Here is a 21940-nt window from a genome sequence, read left to right on the forward strand (position 1 = left end):
AAAATAATTTTTCCATGAGGGACACAATCCAAGTAGCATCTGCTATATGAGCATTCTTTGGCATGTAGCATACTATGCAACCCATTGTGTAGAGTAACATTCGATGGATCGTAAACTATTTCCATCACCGGATCATACCACCATCTTTTACATGATACTTCATCACCTTTCTCTCATCGACATCCTTGAGTGGCTAGGTAAGCTTGTATTGTTTTGTGATGTGTTGGGTGTACCATCCCTACTCCCATTTTCTCAGTCATTGTTAATTTTCCATCCAACAAAAGAAAAAAAAAAAAATTCAATGTGGTTTCATCCGCCTTTGTAGGGTTGGGTAGACCATTGGGCAGTCAATGAGCACCTTTTGTCCGATGCGGCGATGCCTTGTCCTCTTTGGGGTGACTACTTGGATCCCTTGGTAAGATAACCATTGCCTCTGTAGTCTTGGTAGGCAATCGGGCAGCCGACATATACCCTTTGTCCGATGCCCCAGCTGCTTTGGGGTGGGACGCCTTGGGGTAAACATTGTTCAACGCCTTTCCGTTTAGGCTCAGTTTTCGGCTTGAGAGGGGGTGTTGAGCTAAAAGACGCTTTATAGTTGATTAGCATTTTATAACAGCTCCAAAACACACTTAATTAATGAAAAATGTAAAAACCGTGCGTGGTGAGAGTTCCAATGGTTCCCCAAAACTTTAATTTTTTGGGGTCCACCATTCAGTCTCATCCTTTTGTGCAAGTTTCTCACTCTGTCGTGTAGATTTCAGCCATCACATTGTCCAGCCATTGTTCATTGCAGCCCATCACTATTCAGCCTTAGGTGGCTAGTTTTCAGCCATGGCCTTGCCGTTCTCCATTTGTTGTGTCATCATAGCAACTATTACGTCTACATTTTCAGCATTTGGTGCCATGCCACAAGCTACTGTCATCTCTCCCACAAGGACCTTATCACCGTCTCACACTCTCTACCATTCGAGAGTTGTGAGGGATGATTGCATTACCTCTATTTGCAAGTTGGAGGGTAGGTGTGTGTCATTGTCGAGGCTGCATGGTTAGAGCTTGAACCTTGACTTGTAAACAATGAGGATTCTTCGATAGAATGGACACCCTTTTGCTTTGTTCGCTCCTCCTTCCACAAAGTTGCTAATGTCTTGCAGTCTTTTTAGAGATGTCCATTTTTGCTATAATAATAGCATTGATGCTATTGCTTTTTTCATATGTCGCCTTGCCGTCTTTGTAGCTTGAACATGTAGAGCACCTAGAGATAGCACCCTTGAATAAAACCTGAATCGAAACATAAGTCTCTAACAGAATACTTATAGATGAGTGAATAATATTTGCATGCTTTTATTAGTAGAAAAATCGGGAGGAGCCATTATAAGGTAGAGATAAAGAAAATGAAATGAAACAAGGGAAAGTGCGGAATCAATGCGTGCCAAGAATTGTAAGTGCGGGAAAGAATGCGGGAATGATAATACTTTGAACTTAATCAACTTGAGCATCAATTATGACCATGAAATGTTAGAAAGAGACAGAGAGAGAAAGAGTTGATATCATGTTGAGAGGGGAACCTGCTTCTCCCTCTTTTCAAGAATTTATTGAAACAAAACCACGGGTCCCAAGTGCTTGAACCATATACAAAAGGGCTAATTTGTTGTAATTTTGAAAACAATGGACCCTAGTTTTTGTAAACTCTAGGTAGCAAGTTGATTCTCTTTTTTAGTGCTTGAATTAGATTAAGCTAAGTAGAAAGTATTTCTTGGATGATAGATAGATAGGAGAGTACAAAGCATGCGGTTGAAATTTCAGTATGAGAGCTTATTTTAAATGAAGAGAGAAATCTCCAATATATAAGTGTGGGCTTGGGTGCTCAAAAGTGAAAAGTAGAGGCCACAAATGATAAGTGTTAAAATGACAAGTGTAGGGACACTTGTCTCTTCAAAATGACACATGTTTTCTTCTAGATGCCACACAATACTTTTCTAGAGAAAGAAGCTTCTAAAAATCTCTCAAGTGGTTAAGAATTTGAGATAACTGAAGACAAAATTATTCTTTGCGAAATTTCGGAGTCTTTGACGCAAACAAAATTTCCATTTGAGCAACTTTTAAATTTTAGAAGTTGCCAAATTTAGCTTTTGAAGAGCTTTATTATGAAGGTTTATTGGTTCATGGTCAGTTTTTTCGACCATGAGTATCTGGTTTCACTTTTTGAAACCACTCATTATATAGGCTTCTAGTTAATACGACTATTTGAGTGTAAAAGTCTTAGTCACCTGAGCTTTTTGGTTAATGTGATTGCTCGACTAAAACTTTAAGTTTCTCTTGGGGATCTCGTCAATAACGACCCAAGTATAATTATAGGGCGTTCTGGCCATTGGCTCCTTTAAATAGAAAGATGAAGATTTAATCATATCTTGAAATACTTAAATAATACAAATCGCCTTTCAAACTACATGAGCATCAAATTGATTTGGAATCATTGAGCCAATATGTCTTGGTAATAATTGATATACAAAAGGTTTGTTATAAGAGTACAGAGTTTCAAGAGTTCAAGCAGCAAAGAAAGCTCATGTAGAAGGGGTCAACCATATGCATGCAAGGTGATGAGTAAACAAGAAAATTGTTGCACAGAGAGAAAATAGGAGGATACAGACGAAAACACAGCCAATAGATGGATCATCACAAAGATGATGGCCACTAAATGAAGAGAACAACTCAAAAACATCGCTGCCTAACCTTGCACAGGATCAAAACATGAAAATGTAACGTTGATGCTGAAATCACAAGTAGGACATGCATTTAATGCAATCGTCTAGGCTGAAAATTGATTTTTCCAGCATCAAAATGTAGGTTTTGGGGGCTGTTAAAAGAGAACATTGCTAAGGGAACTCAAAAGAATGCTTGGAAAATGAATCCATATACCAAGACAAAAGACAATACAAAACCATTTTCCATATACTAAGACAAAAGACTACAAAAATAATTGTGGTTCATTGGCTATGTAGGGACTAGCATCAACTTTCTCTCTCCAACGGAATCTATAGTAGAAATATGCAGAGTGATGAATGAGAGGGCCATTAGTCCTATAAATAAGATATGATCATGAATCAGTGGGCCAAATTTGATGGGCCTAAAAAATACTGGTTGGTTGTAAGAGAATGATTGTTGGCCTTAAAATTAGGTGCCAAACAACAAACACAAACCAAATCATGTTTGGTAAGTAATATCCAATCCATTGGAACATGCACAAACTCACATATGAACTGACAAACCTGCTTATAATGATGTGTTTTTGCAAGCTTGCTCATGGCACTTTTATGCTTTAGGTTTGAGTATGAATGACATTGATTGGTTCATTTTCATTTTTTGGGTTTGGGAGTCATGACCTAGAGTTGGAGACTTTGAGTATTTTCAATGGTGCAATGTGGTCCTTGGAGCATCTTCTTCGAGCATCACTTGTCATTGTTGCATGTGCTATGATGCTATATGTTTCTAGGAGATCATTGTTGTGGTATGGGACAATGATGTGAATGGATTACCATGATTTGAGAGGGGTATTGCTGCTATATATTTGATGTGCCTAGATAGAAGCACCATGTCAATGTTGATCATGCTCCAACCTTGATTGTAGAAAGTGGAGATAGTCAAATCTCTTAATCTATCATGAAGAGCCCTATAGAAGCACATCATGGCTAGGGATTCTACATCTCCAACCATCTTACCAAAGGGGTCCCTCTTATGAGAACCAGCTAGGAGCAAAGCTAGCTCGTTGTTGTATCTTCCACCATGGACTTGAAGGCACACGATAGCTTCAAGGTTTATCAATTGCTAGAAAAGCGATGCTTGTTAAACGTTTCACCACATTGTATATATATTTGTTATGGGTAAGCATACCTAACCTCCACTCTCTCATAGTTCTTCTTTTGCCTATAAGACATATGACGAGTGCCACTTTGCTCTTATAGGACAAGTGCACACCCACTCCTTGCCAGAGCATGCACCAAAGGAGAATCAAAGTTGACATAGATGTGAACAAAAAGGTCGAATGCTCATAGTAGCACCAAAAGTTTGGGGAGTTGGACCTACCTAGATATGGCAAATTTGTTAAGAGTTATGATCATCCCTTGGACAGGCATGTCACATGTGTCAGATTAGGTAGTGTTCGTGCTTTTTCTTGTCAGATAGGCATTCGAGAATAGCTTGTGAGAGGTTGTGACGTGTGTGCTGCATATGCCACATGGCAGGCTGTACAATCATTGCAGGAGTCACATGTGGCAGTCACATTTATTACAGATCAGATTGCTGTGCTGATGTGGCAGTTTTGCCATTTTTGGCAGGTTTTTGTGCAGTCGACCAGATTTAGCAGGCTGATTGCTATTTGGGCTGGGCCATATTTAGTGCTATATACAACAGATCTTCAACACACATTCACACACTCCAGATTGCAGATTTCAAGCTGAGATTGTGTAGAGATCGTGCTGATTGCAGTAGACTTTGAGATGTACAGTAGGGTGACATCATCGAGATGGACATATCAGACATGCACTATGCCCATGTACATATCTACATTCTTATTCAGCATTCCTTCATTGTAGATCTTCTTATTCTTTTGTCTATTTTTCTCTCTCTCTCTCTTGTTTGTGTTCACTCTATCTCTTAGTCCTGGTCATATGCTTCTGCACCGTTGGACTTGGACATGGTATTAGAGGAGCAAAGGACTGATTGAGTTAGAACCTACTTGAAGAGGAGATTTCGGTGATACCAATGCTGTGTTTTCAGCGTTCAAGGGCGAGCAAGAGGGCTTACTGCAACAGACTTTGAGGTGTACAACAGGGCATATATCTACATTCTTATTCAGCATTCCTTCATTGCAAATGTTCTTATCCTGTCTCTCTCTCTCTCTCCTCTATGTTAACTCTATCTCTTAGTCTTGGTCATATGCTTTTGCATCGCTGCACTCAAACATTGCATTAGAGAAGCAAAGGACTGATTGAGTGAAAACCTACCTAAAGAGGAGATTTCGGCGAGACATTAGGCAGTGTTTTCACTGTTTGAGGGTGAGCAAGAGGGCTGCCCATCAGAACATGGCTGAGGCGAGCATGGGCATGCGGGAAAAGAGCAATGTTGCTGTTGATTTTTGCTGATTGAAGAGGAGGAAGATTGCGTGATTGAAGAGGAGGAAGGTTGTGTTTTTGGCCTTCAACTGTAGATTTCCTCAAAAGAAGGGGAAGAATCAAAAGGCGGAGGAGGAGGACAAACCAAAGAAGGACAAGGAGAAAGAGTCGACATGCCATACCTGCGGCAAGGATTGCCCCGATAAGTAGACAAGAAGAACACGAAGAAGGACAAAACCTCCAAGGATTTAGGAGCGGTGGTTGCTTTTTGATCGGTCGCTTTTCTTCACTTGGTGGTGGTTGAGGCATCAACAACTTGGGTTTTAGATGCAACTTTGGCGGCCCTACGTTCTTAAGAGTGGATCGTGGATAGTGGTGCCTCTCAGCATATGACTCCTTCCACAAATGGTGTTACTCATTTGTGACCTTTGTATGGGTAGATTCTTATTGGAGATAGCTGTTCTTTGTCGATTGAAAGGCAGCGTGATATGCAACTGATTTTAGATGGATAGGGTGACACTCATACTTCGGAGGTGCTTTAAGTGCTAGGTTTGGGTTTCATTTATTTTCTCATCATAAGATTTGTACTCTTGGCCTTGTGGTGGAGTTTGGTAGTGACTCTTTTGAGTTCTTGATTGTGGATTGAGGAAAGTTCTTACTATCAATTACAGTGAAATTGACATCTGTAAGTTGAAGTCCTCTTCTGCCTTGATATCGCTCTTTCTATCTTCTTAGTTATAGTCGGAGCTTTGGTATGCTCAGTTTGGCCACCTCAACTATGAGTATCTTCGAAAGGTGTCGCGAGGACAGCTTATTCAAGGTTTGCCGAACATTGGGGTGAGTAAGCAGCTATGTGTATCTTGCATTCGAGGGAAATGACATCGTGATGCGACTCCCAGTAAGGCTTTGAGGTGGTCTATAGCACCTTGGGAGCTTGTTTTCATCAATCTTTGTGGACCTATGTGGACGGAGCCTAAGGAGAGTCTATATTTCATGCTAATTGTTGATGATTTTAGCAGGATGACATTGGCGTATTTTTTGTAGTTCAAGTCGGAAGCCTTTTCCAACTTCAAGGATTAGTTTCCCTTTGAGGAGAACCAATGAGGTTGGAAGCTAAAGTCCTTGCAGTCAGACAAGGGAGGAGAGTTTGTGAGCTTGCTAGATTTTGTGTATATTGTGGTATTCACCAGGATATCTACACGAGTTGTGATGTGCGATTTTTGGAGGTTCGAGCTTCAGAGGGGGGTGAGGAGCACTCTGTACTTGGAGATCCTAGAGATAGTTGGGCGTCAGAGACTGTTTCCTTGGAGCCAGTGCCTCTTGGGGATGCTTCTTTTGTAGATGAGGACTCTACTTTATTACTGGCTACCCCACTTGAGTCACCACCGACAGATGTTTCAGAGACTTGAATAGATGGATAGTGATGAGGAGAGATCAGCCTCCTCCTCGTTGGGCACATGATACACTGCGTGATATAGGGATTGAGGGAGTCCTTGAGAAGTGGCAACCACAGGATGATTCATGGTGTTCTTGAAGGAATTGGGCACACTCCACCAAGCTTGTTTATTCTAACTATTGTTTGATGACCCGTCTTATGCAGGATAGAGAGCCAATCCTTGTGAAAGAGGCTTTGCAGTTTGAGCATTAGCGGAAAGCAATGGAGCATGAGTTGGAGGCTATTGAGAGAAACGACACTTGGTACCTTGTGTCCCGTCTTACTTATCGGAAGGTGATTGGCATCAAATGGGTCTTCAAGATATAATACCACAATGATGACACTCTAGATAAGCACAAGGCTTGCCTTGTTGCTAAAGGTTTTGTGCAATGCCAAGGAGTTGATTTCCATGATACTTTTGACTCCACTGCTCGTATGGCAACTATTTGATTTGTTCTTGCCTTGGTTGGCCACAAGAGATGGCCGATACATTAGTTGGATGTGAAGGAGGAGATATATGTAGAGGAGCCACTTGGCTTTGGATTGTCAAATGGTAAAGTCTACAGGTTGGCGAAGGCCTTGTATAGTCTCAATTAGGCTCCTGTGCTTGGGATGAGAAGATAGACTCGCTCCTCCAAGAGAAGTTGGGATATTGGTGCTCCAAGGCCAATCCATAGCTTTATGTGTACAATTCCGATGGAGATCGTGTGTTATTTGTCCTTTACGTGGATGATTTGATTGAGACAGGTGACCATGCCTAAATGGTCAAGCAGACGAAAGTAGCTCTTCATGATAAGTTTGAGATGATGGATTTTGGACTTCTCCACTTCTTTCTAGGCCATGAGATCTCTCAGACTCCAAGGGGGATCTTCATCTCCTAGCAACGGTACATGCAGGAGCTCTTGGTTACATTTGAAAAGGAGGGATGGAGGTTCATTTCTACTCTTATGGATTTGAACTGGAAGGCCATTGCCTATGCAGATTCTCCTTTGGCCGATGTTACCCGCTAGCGACAATTGATTGGGTCTTTGATTAGACTCCTCAACACTCATGGTGACTTATGTTTTTTTGTAGATTTGCTGGTTGGGTTCATGAGTGAGCCCAAGATGGTGCATTGGCATGCTGCTCAGAGGATATTGCAGTTTCTGAAGGGGATCCTTGATCTAGTAGGTGCAGATGGTTCTTCTGCTTACATATTGGAGTGATTCAAATTGGGTTGGAGATGTGAACCACAGGAAGTCCATGATAGGCTATTGCTTTGCCATGGGTGCAGGTGCTGTTTCTCGGAGCAATAAGAAGCAACCCACAATTGCCTTATCTTTGACCAAGGTAAAGTATCATGCGGCGTCTTCTACGACATGCGAGATAGAGTGGCTTTGGAGGTTGTTAGAGGAGCTTGTCTGCCCTTAACCAGGTCCTACTACTCTTCAGTGTGACAATGAGAGTTGTATTGCCTTGGCATGGAACCCAATGTTTCATGCTTGGATGAAGCATATAGAGATGCAATACTCCTTTATTCAGGAGAAGCTTTTGCATTAGACCATAGATGTACGCACTCCAGATTGCAAATTTCAAGCTGAGATATTGTAGAGATTGTGTTGATTGCAGTAGACTTTGAGGTGTACAACAGGGTGATATCATCGAGGTGAAGACACAGATATATGCACTACGCCCATGTACATATCTACATTCTTATTTAGCATTTCTTCATTGTAGATCTTGTTCTTCTGTATCTCTCTCTCTCTCTCTCTCTCTTTCTCCTCTCTGTGTTCACTATATCTCAGTCTTGGTCATACGCTTCCACATTGCATTGTCGAGAAATTGGATAAATTTCAGCCCAATTCTTGCATGTACATGAAAAGCCCCAAAAGTCGGAGGCAAAATGTCACAAATTCTTGCAATATCTGAGACAAATATCATTGTTGTGTCTTGCTCGTATCAAATCCGGACAAATCCCCAAATTTCTCGGGTCTGGTGTGCACAAATTTCAGTGAAATTGAAAAAAATTCAGTAAAATGTGAAAAACCCCAAAATGCCCAGCAAATGTGCATCAATTTTGCAATTTCTGAGTTAGATTGTCCAATTTTGCATTAAAGTTCCCAAATCTGAGAAAAGCCCCAAATTTTCAGCAGCAAATGTGGAGAGATTGTTGTGCTTGTATCCGCTAATGTTTGGTAGGGAAAGGAAAGGAAAGGAAACCTCCTTTAAATATTTTTTAAAAAAAAGGTTTAAGGTTGATTGGCGAATGGGTTTGTGACCCGCCTGGTCACGGGTGACCTATTGAACAGGTCACTACCTGTCCCGTCGGATTAGCCCGTTTGTTGGTTGTCATGTCTTCTTGTCACGTCCGTGCTAAGCCCGGTTGCGTGTCTCCTGGACTTGGTCGCCTGCAACGAGGTTGCCTGTAGCGTGTCACCTAGGCTTTTGGTTGCCTTCAATGTGTTGCCTAGGCTTGCTACCCGTCGAGCTTGTGTGCAATTCCTGCGACACCTGCAACATCGCCCGCTAGTCCGACTGCCTCTCTTGCACCTGCCAAATACTAAGGATTGGTGCCTGAAGCTCTTGCTTGCCTATCACTCAGCTTGATGACTGTTACTGACTACGAAAAGCGTGCACAACTTGTGAGCTCTGATACCAATTTGTTGTGTAGGTATGGTCGCGAGTTGAGCTGAGAGTGCAGGTGCGGAGAGTTGAGAGCAGTAGAGAGTGAGAGTTAGAGAGAGAGATGCACAATGTTCTCGGGTGCAATTTGTTGTGCGTACCTCTTTAGGTTTTAGATAGATATATATGAAAGTACAAATGTGCTAAGGGTGTGTTCACAGCTGTGCACATATAAAAGGCACAATGGCCCTTTATTCGCAACATTTTATACATGGTTTGCCTCGTGTAATTGTGTGGGATTACTTTGCACCCTTAGTGTCACTTTTGTAGGTAATTGAATTGTGGACATGTATTATTAAGCATTTCAGTTGTTAGTATGAATGGACATATTCGTTGTGCATTTCGTGAAGATTGGTGGAGCAATTGGCAAGCTTGGGTTGATTAAAGAGCAAGGCATATGGGAATCACTAGCATTGAGAAGGTGTTGGTAGATATGACAACAAGTCACTTTTGATTCATGCAAGCTTTGAATAATGACAAAGAAATATTGAAAGGGGTGCCAACCTTCTGGGGCTATCTATTTATTTCATGTGTGAGTTACTTTATGATCACTACCCTTTAGATTATTTTCGAAGGCCGATTTCACTATCCATAGATTGAACGCATGAGAATAGTACATCCCATGAGGGTAACCAGCACACAGTGCGACCAGCAATGCCTCCAGTCTCCCTATCTTTAGATGATGGTACAACACACACACACACACACACACACACACACACACACACACACACATATATATATATATATATATATATATAAGCAATGCTTGAGTGGATCAATGGAGTGATACCCAAGAGAATCAGTTTGCCCAGTGAAAATGAAGCTGCCTTTGGGCATAAATGTGGCATCCAATATGCCCAGTAATAATGGCTCTTAAGCCATGACATATACATTGCTAACAAGTTCCTATAGAAGATATGCAAGGTTTTGTTGGGAGCATGTAATGAAAACAAAAACACACAAACAAACAGTCCTTTTTTTTTTCCGTATGAAGTGGCTACCCTAGTGGTAAGCCACTTATTTTATTAATCCACTGACCTGGGTTCAAATCTCCTTTTTTCTACACCTATACTAAATGACCATGCGGAATGTAGGAATTGAACTGAAGGTCTTCTGGTCACCATATGTTCAACTTAACCAACTGAGCTACATCTGTTTAGTCACACACACACACACACACACACACACTCTCTCTCTCTCTCTCTCTCTCTCTCTCTCTCTCTTTCTCTCACTACTCTCTCTCAACTGATGCTTGTTCTGTTGTTGGGAGAAGTCCCTTGGTATGTGGGCTCATAATCATATTGCCACATGTACAAGCAGAAAGGTCCCTGGACAGATAAGATGGTCATACAAAAACTCAACTGGCAAGTAGCCAAGATTAAACAAAGAGATTGCTATTTTGTTGGACATTGAACTAGGTTAAGATTAAACACAGTTTGCTAGACACTAAAAACAACTGTACAAATGCTGTATACAGAAAGCTGACAGTAAGTGGGCCACGGTTAGCTCTTGCACAGAATGTAAAGAGGGCTCACAACGTCAAAAGCTAATAGAATCTAGAGGAAATGGAAAATACAAGGAGGAGGAACCAACAGTTGATAAAGAATTTGGACAAGAGCTGTTAGCTGTTTGTAATGTCTTAGTAAGGAAAGCTGCTATGTGAGTGAATATTGTTTGTGTGGGATGTATAAACTCCAGTAGGTGTTTTTGGTGCCTTCTGGAATGTGTCAAGGGTATGGTCATTCATACACTAATTTTTTGATGCTGTGGTTATTCTGTAGGACTATATATGGAGTTCTTGTTTTGCTTGATTGAGCTATCTGTTCATTGTTTAGATATTCATCTGCTCTGATTCACTGACACGTCTACATTTTAAGACAGATCCTAGTTGGGAAGAATGAAAACTGAAAAGATAGTAAAAGCAGAGAAGATGGGGAAGGCTAAAATGAATCCAAAGGTTTTCTTTGACATAACAATTGGTGCCGAGCCAGCTGGTAGAATTGTTATGGAAGTATGTGCTTGTGCATGCTTAAGGGCATATTGTAAGTTGATCTTTTTTCTTCAAAAACTCTGCTTTACTGAATCTGTGTTGCCTTTGTCAGCTGTATGCAGACACTGTTCCCAAGACTGTTGAAAATTTCCGGGCTCTTTGCACCGGTAGTGATTCTCGCTCTGTCAAAAAATAATACCACTACATCATGGGAGTATGCAAACCGGTCTATGGGATGCTTTGTGAAATGTGTTGTGAAGTTCGATTTGTTATTGCTAAGAATTTGGCTTGTGTTTCCAACTCCTGGAATTTAACATCTAAACAAGCAATATTTTAAAGTGTATGAGTCGCGGTTCAGCAATATTTATGTTTAGGCATGTCTAGAGTTATCATATGGATGTCATACTGCAAACTCCCAAGTGCAAACTGCAATCCCTAGTCTGCTGCTTTAAGTGACACTATGAGCAGGACGGTCTCATAAAAGCAGGCTGTCAATGAAATCTTTAGAAGTGGTATGACAAAATTGTCAGTGAATTAAACTGTATTGTTACCCCCTTCTGCTAATTGCAGGTGAAAAAGGTGTTGGGGAGGTGACGAAGAAGCCACTACACTACAAGGGAACTATTTTTCATCGTGTTATCAAGGGTTTTATGGCTCAGGTCACTGATATTCCTGATTTTTGATTGGTCACGGGTCTTCTCACAGTTGGTTGCTTTCAACAAGCGCACATTTTTATAGGATTCCTGTTTTAACATTCTGTTGCGTGTGCAGGGAGGTGATTTTTCAAAGCAGGATGGTAAATAACTGAACCTAATGTATTCATAAAGTAGAGAAGTAAAGTGGCAAGCCAAAGCTTCCCGCAATTTTACTAGGGCTTGCAGATTGATCTTCTAGAAACATAGCAAAGCTGTTGGTTGGTTTTGCCTCCCAGTAAAGCTTGTCATTGTTTGATTAGTGTTTAGAGTTCACATTATGTTCTGAAATTTGTTTCGTGTGTTTTAGACCCAACCTGATGATCCTGAATGCAGGGACTGGTGGGGAAAGCATCTATAATGGGAAATTTCCTGGTATGTGTTCATATTTTGTTAGATTTCTTCTTTCCATACCTGAAAAATAGATCAACAGTATAATCGTTTGTCTTGTAACTCCTGCTGTCTTTATTTTACAGATGAAAACTTTCACCATAAACACTCTGAGCGTGGGGTTTTGTCCATGGCAAATGCTGGACGCAATTCAAATGGTTCTCAATTCTTCCTAACTTTTGCGCCAGCCCCACATCTTGATGGGTAGGAGACTCTTTAAATTACTACTTTGATTTTTGTGACTTGGAAGAGTTTCTCAGGTTTCCTCATCTATATATGTGTGCAAAGTATGATTCTGTTTTGTATGCCTGAGTTTGTTCCGAGGAACCTATTTTCTGGTAACATGATGACTACCTTGTGTGGTGCCATGCCTTCCTCCTTGTCATGCGTAGATAAAGCTGAAAAGGCGATGCTATTCTTTGATTTTGTGCATATTCCATTGAGTGACAGTTTCAGTGTGTTGTTTTGTGTTTTGAACTAATTTTTTGAGTTTGGATGTAGTCAGCGAATTTCTTTATGTGGACTTTGCTTCAACAAGTTCTGATCTTAGGATTTTCCTTGTGTACAGGAAGCATGTGGTGTTTGGCAAAGTGGTTGATGGAATGGATGTTTTGAAGAAAATTGAACAAGAACCAACTGGGCCAAGAGACAGACCGGAGCAGATGATCAAAATTGCTAACTGTGGGGAAGTTTCTCGGGGAAAGGACAATGGTGCCAATGAAATGGGTATCTTTTTGTGAAGCACCTCCTGAATTTGTGAAATCATTGGTTTGATTGTGCAGTCCTTATGTGGTACTCTTTCATATCATAGAAAAGAAGAAAGGAAAGAAGTCACGAAAGAAAGAAATCCATTCCAGTGAAGAAGATATTCAGGAACCAAAAGGAAGAAAAAGGCATAGGAAGGCTTTTAAGGAGAGGAGCAAAAAGAAGAAAAGGCGCCACTATACGGACTCTGAGTCAGATAGCACTTCAGACTCAGATTCAGAATCGGAGGACTCATCAGATAGTAGCACAGAGTCAGATGCAACTTCATCATCAGATCTGAGTTCATCTAGTGATGGTTACAGGAGAAGACGCAAAAAAAGGTCATCCAAAAAAGTGAAAAAGAAGCACACGAAACGGAGAAAGGATAAGCGTAAGGACAGAAGTCGTCGGCGAAAGGGAAAAAAGTACAAAAGACGGCACAAGTGGTAAATATCACATATTTGTCCCTTTTTGAGGAGACCTTTCTAGTTTTCATTCCATATTGATTGTGGTCTTGTTTATTTTGTGTGTGCAGGAGTTCTGAAAGTGACTACAGCGACAGTGACAGTGAGAGCTACAGTGAAAGCAGTACTGATAGTGAAAGTAGTGATGATTCTAGAAGTGTTAGCAGAGGTGCTACTAGTGACTTCAAAGTGAAGCAAAAGGCTGGAGCTAAAATTCGGGAAGAAAGTCAGCCTGGTAAATACAACAAAAAGATCTGAGAAAATTCTCAGCAAAGGTGTTTTAGATTATTGACATCTCTCAAAAATTTCAGGTACAACCATCTTGCCAAAGACGTTAGGACCTGCCTTGGAGAAGCAGGACACAGTACAGTTGGTAGAAAAAGAACAGCACAACATTATAAATCGGGATGCACAGGAGGAGGAAGATGGTGAAGTTCGGGAAGATGAACAGGAGGCAGCAAAGGAAACTGAGAGGGCAGCTGCTGTTGATATTAAACAGACTGTGACTCCACCAAGGAATCAGCATCAAAGCAGATCAAGGCATTCCACTAATTGGGCTTTTGTCAATATCCTTCAAATTCTGTTGATTTATTGCTGTCCCTCCTTTTGATTACCTACTAGCTATTCAAACTTAATTTTCTTCCTTGCAGGAGCCAAAGTATGACATTGAAGGAGAGCCCAAGGAGAAGCCCCAGGAGGAGCCGAAGTAGGAGTCCTACAAGAAGTCCAAAAAAGAATCACAGTCGAAGTCATTCAAAAAGTCGAAGTGCTAGTCCAACACAAGGAAAGAAGATTTCACCACCTACCACAGCACGGTCAAGAAGCCCAAGCCCAAGCCCAGAAGGTACATCCAAAAGAATAAGGAGAGGAAGAGGGTTTAGTCAAAGATATTCTCATGCCCGTCGCTATCGTACTCCTTCTCCACAGCGCTCTCCTCCACGTTCATACAGATATGGTGACAGATATAACGGGAGGCCAATTGATCGCGACAGGTGCTTGGTGCTTTAATCAACCTTGGCTATGTTAATTTGTGAGCGGGATAGTTTTGTTACATATTTATGTCTTGTTTAGTCCTTTGATGCTAAATTCTGGTTTCTGGAGCTAAAACTTGTCATCATTCAATTCTTTGCTATTTATGCATGTCCATGCATGAGGCACTCAGCCGTGCCAATTTTAGCACATCTAGTAAGGCTTGCATATCAGGGCATTTCACTCTCACATGTCTAATTTCCTGTGAGGTCTCCAAATGTCAAAGTAAGTGTATGGAAGGGACATCTGCAACATCTTGGTCATAATCTTATCACATACCAATCAAGGTAGATGTTGGGGGAGACTCTCAGCTTGTTTAACTCTATCTGCATGTAGGTAGGTGCATCAAAGTGTTGATAGATCATTGACAAATCACTTCTAAGGGGAACATTAAGGGAGACCGACGAGGACCTGTATGCCTATGGTCTATCATTTGAACTACAAGAAAGGGTGTCATTTTAAAAGAATTCCTGCAAAATGTGATTCACAGTATCTTACATTGCATCTGTTTGTATCAGTTGTTAAGTTTCTCTCTTTTGAGTCTCAGTACATTGTCAGTCCTTGTGGTTTACACTATGCACTAGCATCTCCCTTTCCTTTCAGAATAACTTAGCTTGTGCCTTGCCTCATTCGATCCCATGTATATTTCGTGGTTAGGTGGATTATGGCAAACAATCTACACAAATCCAAGATGTTTTTTATATGTCAATTCAGGAACTTGTTTCCTGTGGTCAAGCAGCTTCTTGGTTTCTCTAAAAAGCTAATTTAGATGTTTCTGTTGTATTTGTACATTTGTCAACGATAAGAATAGTTGCACTTAGTATCATGCTTTTCAATGTAGTTTTTTACTGTATATGGTTCCTAAAATGACATCTCACTTGAAAGCTTAAGGGAGGGACCTTGTGTTTTTTGAAGATATGGATCTTACAGGAGATATCGTGAAAGATCACCTCCAAGACACTACAGAAGCAGTCCGATAAAGAGATCTCCACCAAGGTAGGTTCTTTTTATGCTTCTTAAGAGGTATGGGGCACATGACAACTGTCTTGGATCGTGGCAGGTATAAGAGAAGTCTCACCCAAAGTCCGAGTCGGAGTAGAAGTTTGTCTCGCAGTGTTAGTCCAGTTAGCCGCCGCAATCGTGACAACAGGCACTACAGCAGAAGCATCAGTCCTAGTCCTGTTGGAGCCCACCATCGATCATCAGGACGAACTGATCGTAATCGCTCTCGCCCTGATTCAGCACGCAGTCATTCTCGAGACTTAGATGCTGGTCATGCATCTAGAGCAAGGAAACCTCGGTCTCCTACTAGTTCATCGGCATCAAAGTCTCCTAAAAGGTCACATTCTGTAAGCTTGTCACCTGAAAGGAGCGTTTCACCCCAAGGAAAAAGGAAATCTGGGACACCTTCAAAACCTGCAACCGCCTCTCCACCATCTGCAACAGGTAATCGAAGCCTGGTATCATATGGAGGTGGTACTCCAGAATCACATTCCAAGTAGAATGATCTCTTGAGTGGACCTTTGTTATTTCGGTCTCAACCCATGTAGTCTGTGATTCCCAGGCCATGTTTCACAGTGCAAGTGCAGCATTATAGTTGGCCTTGCTCTATTCCCAGCTTAACTGTTACTGATATATGATGTCCACATGGTTGGCATGTTTTTTTTTTGGTCGAGAGAAGACAATTAGTTCAGCCTCTGTTGCCATCACTTTGAGGATTGTTGTTATACTTTGATTTCTTGGAATTAAGCAAAGTTTCAGCTGTTGAATTTATGCAGTAGACTGTTGGCCTTGTATAACATATTTGTAAAAGAATGCAAATCGAGAAATCAAATTTGTAGGATAGCATGAGGGTGCTACAGGGGAAAAGGCCCATATAGCATTAGATAGCCATTCTAAGTCCTTTAGAAGCTGCCTTTTAGATCAGCCTCTTATTTCTCCAAAAAATGAATGTAGCTAGGACTTCCTGTTCATGCTTCCCTATTCCCTATTTTTTCTTGATGCTTCCCTATTCCTTACTGTTTCTTTCTTCCAACTCCATAGCTGTGTTAGTCCCGTCAAAAAGTTGACTGCTCCTTAACCGTCATATATGCCTAATAGCTATGGCACAGATTAAATTGCAGATCTTCCGATCTCTGATTGTATTTGTTCGTGTGGTGTCTCTTTTTCTTAGCGAATTTAGATCATGCATGCCCAATAGCTATAGCTCTGATTAAATTGCAGATCCTCTGATCTCTGATTGTAATTGTTCTTGTAGCGTCTCTCTTTCTTAGCGAATTTAGAACAAGACCGAAGGTTTTGGTGTGTGGAAGTGCTAGTTATGTGCTTATTGCTCTTTAAGTGATATTCAATGTTTTGCATGAAGAACTGAAATGGGCATTTGTATTGCCTCACTAGTATGGGCAGACCTCTCATTGTATTGGAAACTCTTAAGAATAGCAGAGCTCTATTTTGTGAAGGCCTCTTACTGTGCAGTTATGGAAATGAGATTGAAACCAGGCATCTGGTATTGGACTGGCCTACAGTCTGGTTGTAAGCCAACTACAAGATCAGATGGTGGTAACTTGTATGCTGCAGAAGCTACTCCATTGATGCAATCATTGGAGTGCTTCAAATGATGTTAAACTGCAGTAATGATTTGCTCATATTACACTCAGATTCAGCGATGACTCCTTTTTTTGAAGGCCCCTGAAGTTAATTTGGCGCACTAGCTGTAATCTGAAAGCAATGTTGCAGCCTAGTTTTCTTCCAACAGGAGGGTTTGTCTCTGACTACCTGTGTTTGATAAAAATTTCTGAAGATGTACTGTACCTATTCATTAATAAAGAATCTGATCCTGGCCTAACAATTTCTCAGAGGCTTACTGTCATTTTACATAATTAACAAGGTGTGGATCGTGAATTGCGAGTGCTTAACATACCAAAATGCAGATTCACATGCTTTGAAATTATCTTTATTTATGAGATCATTCTTGGAAGCAAAGCTGAAGTTTTGTGTGCTGTTATATAGCGTTGTTAAGTTTTTTCAACTTGTTTTTTGTGGTATGTGCGCTTTTATAATTGGATATTATTTCTTGGTAGTTGGCAGTTATATTTACAAATGTGCGCAACAACTGTACTTGGCATAGTACCACTACATGACTTTATTTTATTGAGTTTTGTCTTGTGATATGTGATACACTTAGCATAAGCAGTATGTGTAGGTGATGCCTGAGAAACTGCTGACCACAGAATTCTGAGCTATGTAGATATCTTTGTCTAGGTTGTTTTGGAGGAAGTGGGATGAGGCACATTGCATTTACATAATCTCCTTTCACGTGGGATTTGAATTTATAGGTGTTGTAATAGTTGTAAAATTTTCAATGACTCTGAAATTGTGGGTGGTGACGTATCTGTGTGTGTGTGTAGGTAGGTATCTATTTATGGGTGTGTGTGTGTGTGTGTGTGTGTGTGTGTGTGTGTGTGTGTGTGTGTGTGTGTGTCTCTCTCTCTCTCTCTCTCTCTCTCTCTCTCTCTCTCTCTCTCTCTCTCTCTCTCTCTCTCTCTCTCTCTCTCTCTCTCTCTCTGGATATATATAGATAGTTTTGTTTTGGGGGGGGGGGTTGACGAGTGCGAAAATTCACAAAAAAATATTTTTTGATCTTTGATATTTACAAAGCATCCATTAGTGTAAAAGTATTGCCATCAACAACAGTCGCTAAAAAATTTTCAACTCCTTTGACAAGATAAGAGGAGTTATTGGCACATGTTATAGTAATGCCCTTAGGGGCATGCTCAAGAGAAGTGAATAGACTATGCAGAGAAATAATATGCATTGTGGCACTACTGTATGTCAATGTCGTATATTTGAGTCCATGATAGATATGTAAGGATCGTGTAAGGAAGGGTTATAATTGCATTGCACATTAAATGCCCATTTTGTATCATGCACAAGATTTGAAGATTCTGACCTAGAAGGAGAGGCATTTGTAACATAGCTTCTTTCTTCTTAGTCTCTTTTGTAGCAAATTTAGGATAGTCATTAATGACACATTCTTTATCTTATAATATTTGCAAAACATCTAACTCTCTTTTTTCTTCTCATCCTTAGCCTTCTTTGTTTGAGCATCATTTGTAGGTTTTTGCTTTTACCAATATATAGAAGAGGAAAATTTACCATCACCTTTCCAACTAGTGACACAAGCTTAGTCCACAACATGCATAATGGACTTGTTTTGCTTAGATTGTTCTTGTAGAAAAATAAAAGCCAACTCATCAAATGACAAAGCATTTGGTTGCCTTTTATTGGCAAATGAAGAGTAGATGCAAGACTTTGATAAGCGTCAGAAAGACCATCGAAAACAATCTAGATAAGTGCATTGCTGGGAAAAATCTCATCTATATCAATCAATCGCTCTTTAAGATCTTTGATCTTTGTCTAAAAATTGTCTATGGAGTCACTTTTATCCATATGTTCACTCTTTAACTGCTTGTGCATGTAAGTAAGCATGCCTCATTTCTTTCTTGATATAAACATGCAAGAGTATCCCAAGCATCCTTAGCTGTCTTACATGAGCAAATATGTGGATCTTGATTCATTTTATAGAAAATAGAATCAAAGCATGATCATCTATGTCTTTGCCATCCCAACAAATTTGTTCAGGAGTAGGTGGTGGTGGTGCTCTAGCATCCACTAGGATGTTTGTTGATTCCATGTATAATGTTCTAAAACCCCCATTGCAACCAATACACGACGCATCATATAAGCCCACAATGGATAGTTGTTTCTATTCAACTTATTTTCAAAAACTAACACATGGAATACATCATTGTTTCCATCCATGGCCATTGATTGTATTTGATGCCAAAGTTACATGTATGTAGAAAAATATGCACAAGACCAACATGTGCTATGTAGCACATTATAAAAGAGACTATAAGGGCTCTTACTTGCAAAATTGACTTATATAAAAAATTCTACACAAAAGGATAAAAATAGCTTGCATAGTATTGGAAGGAGTGCAAATGGAGGCCAAAATGGACCCAAAAGAAATATCTGTAATGCAAAGCCCTTACATGCATATTGACAGTATTTGTTGATATGCAAATGCTCATCAAATATTTTCCCAATCTAAGAAACCAAGCAGAGGGTGTCGAAGACCCTATCGAAGCTCGTTCTGATATCAATTGTTGGATTTAGGGTTTCAAGAATGCAATTACGTAGCTTGGGGGAGAAGAAGAAGCTTGAGAGAGCACAACTCATAGTGTATTGAGAAGTATCAATAGAGAAGATTTACAAGATCAAGTATGCCCTAAAAGTGAATAGGCATATATACGAGGCCTAGGGACAAAAACCTCCTAAAGAGGGAAAAACGTGATGTGGTAGTTCTAAGTGTGTTCACACACATCCTACCAAAAACCTCCTAAAGAGGGAATAAAGTGCTGTGGTAGTTCTAAGTGTGTTCACACACATCACTACCAAAATATGGTAACAATCCCTAAATATGCCACAAGTACAAAGTTTGAAACCAATTACACATGGAGGGAGAGACAAAATATAAATATTTATCCATTAAAATCTCTTTAGAGCGGAAATAAACTTTTGAATTAAATCAAAACCTTAACAATATATCTATAAAAGATATAGGATATGACTATCTTTTGTCATGGTTTGTATTGTGTTGTTAAAAATTAATAAGGTTGATTAATTGGTGTTGGCATAAATTCCTCTTTATGTTCTTATTTCTTACCATTCATTTACTAATCAAATAATTGTAGGAGAGAACAAGGTTTTGCAAAATGCTTTTGTTTTTTGAATTATCTTGAAACTTGTAATTCAAGGGGAAGCATGTGCATGCATTACCAAATGTTTTGGGCTACACTACTTAGGGATGGATTGAACTTGCAAATGTTTGAATAAAAATTTCCACTCCAAGCACATTTGCTAGAAAATGATGTAAAATAACATAGTTTTAACATAAATAGCCAAAAATCAACATGTGAGTTTTCCAAAATATCAAATTTAAAGATAGCTAAAATCATGTTGGTTTTCTATCACTTTTTATTTATATAAGACCATATCTTGATATGATAAATTGTGTATATAATACAGTCGATCTAAGGATTTTAATGGCAAACCTTCACTAGTCAATTGGTATACCATATAGTTGTTGAGTTATGATGAAATGTTTGATACTTTATATTTGTCTTTAGATTGAAGTCTTATATGTAATCTAAAATTATAAACTTTTGTTATGGTATGGATTTTTCAACAAACATCTTTGCATCAACACACTTCTATAACATTAAAGTTACTTCAAGACATCATACAAAGTTTAACATTCCACATCTTTGCTAGGCATGATGATAACTCTACATAATTTTAACAAAAGAAAATATTACAAGACATTTAAATTTGAAATTATAGTTTTGTGCTATTTTGTGGATGTTTCGATAGCGTTATTTGAATAAGCAATTTTAAATAACATTATGTATATTACAATTACATCGAGTCATTAGACAATGTTTAACATTCAATAGCTTTGGTAGACAAGAAGATAAATCTACAAAGTTTTAACAAAATAAAAATATCAAGACATGCTTTTAACAAAAGATAAATCCATATGGCATCATAGAGATTTTAAATTTATATAACATGAAACTCAAATCTCCAAAAACAAAAAGTTTTATTGCACTCCAATGTAATGATGAGTTTATAACATCTATTGAGGCATGATGCACATGATGTTGATAAGGTATGGATCGACTAGTACACATCCAAACACATTTGGATTCAAACGTAGGGGTAGTCTTGTATATGTTTTGATGGCCTTATGGTCGGGGTCTATGGCCACCTTGATGGTAGTCATTTGACTTGATGGTTCAATTTTTTGGTGCTTTCCATGGTTTTCACTTATGATTTCCTTGATTACTATTAATGATTGCTATGCAATAGACATCCTCTTGATGTACAATGGTTGTGATATCTTTCAATGCAAACTTTTTTGTGGTATTTCTAACATTTTTCAATGCACTCATTGCTCAAAAATTGGATACACCATAGCTGAATGTGGAATAAAGAATTAAAAAAAATTCATGGAAGAAAGTGACAAAGAAGCACCATCACAAAGGCACCTTTTTTGAAGATGAAGACCCAAGAAGATGAAGAAGAAGCTAGCCACGTACTAACAGTAGCCAAAGTATGTGCCTAGAGAGTGGGGACACGACAAAATCAAATTGATGTAATTGTATGGGCGTGTGTGTGCGTGCACACACGAGTGCATGAGTGTATGTGCATGTGTGAGATACACCTTCATAAGACAAGTATGAATAGTCACTATGAGTGTGGAAGGACAAGTATGAATGAGTGGATGGATAAGGAAAGTCAAAAGTGTCCAAGTACAATGTGCTAAATGTGCATGAGTGCATGCATGTGTGTGTGTGTGC

General features: G+C 39.7%; 1 protein-coding gene across 3 annotated transcripts in view; it reads left to right on the forward strand.

The window, feature by feature from the left end:
- LOC148011266 (uncharacterized) overlaps positions 1–16289 on the forward strand; it is a 36302-nt gene extending 20013 nt beyond the window's left edge. Inside the window, exons 2-14 of one of the 3 annotated variants that reach the window (XM_087670988.1) lie at positions 11085–11218; positions 11310–11364; positions 11768–11856; positions 11969–11993; positions 12226–12264; positions 12366–12483; positions 12848–13005; positions 13091–13469; positions 13559–13722; positions 13799–14027; positions 14138–14479; positions 15432–15512; positions 15577–16289. In XM_087670988.1, the coding sequence (XP_087527114.1) occupies positions 11105–11218; positions 11310–11364; positions 11768–11856; positions 11969–11993; positions 12226–12264; positions 12366–12483; positions 12848–13005; positions 13091–13469; positions 13559–13722; positions 13799–14027; positions 14138–14479; positions 15432–15512; positions 15577–16018 (2235 nt within the window). In that variant the 5' untranslated portion in view covers positions 11085–11104 and the 3' untranslated portion in view covers positions 16019–16289. Of the gene's footprint in view, positions 1–11084; positions 11219–11309; positions 11365–11767; positions 11857–11968; positions 11994–12199; positions 12265–12365; positions 12484–12847; positions 13006–13090; positions 13470–13558; positions 13723–13798; positions 14028–14137; positions 14480–15431; positions 15513–15576 lie in introns of those variants that run through there. The other 2 variants (XM_087670987.1, XM_087670989.1) reach the window with 2 other exon arrangements.
- The last annotated feature ends 5651 nt before the right edge of the window (positions 16290–21940 follow it).

Source organism: Lygodium microphyllum, chromosome 28 (genome assembly GCF_053477565.2).
Source record: "Lygodium microphyllum isolate KBCC chromosome 28, Lygodium_microphyllum_v1.1.10, whole genome shotgun sequence".
Classification (NCBI taxonomy): domain Eukaryota; kingdom Viridiplantae; phylum Streptophyta; class Polypodiopsida; order Schizaeales; family Lygodiaceae; genus Lygodium; species Lygodium microphyllum.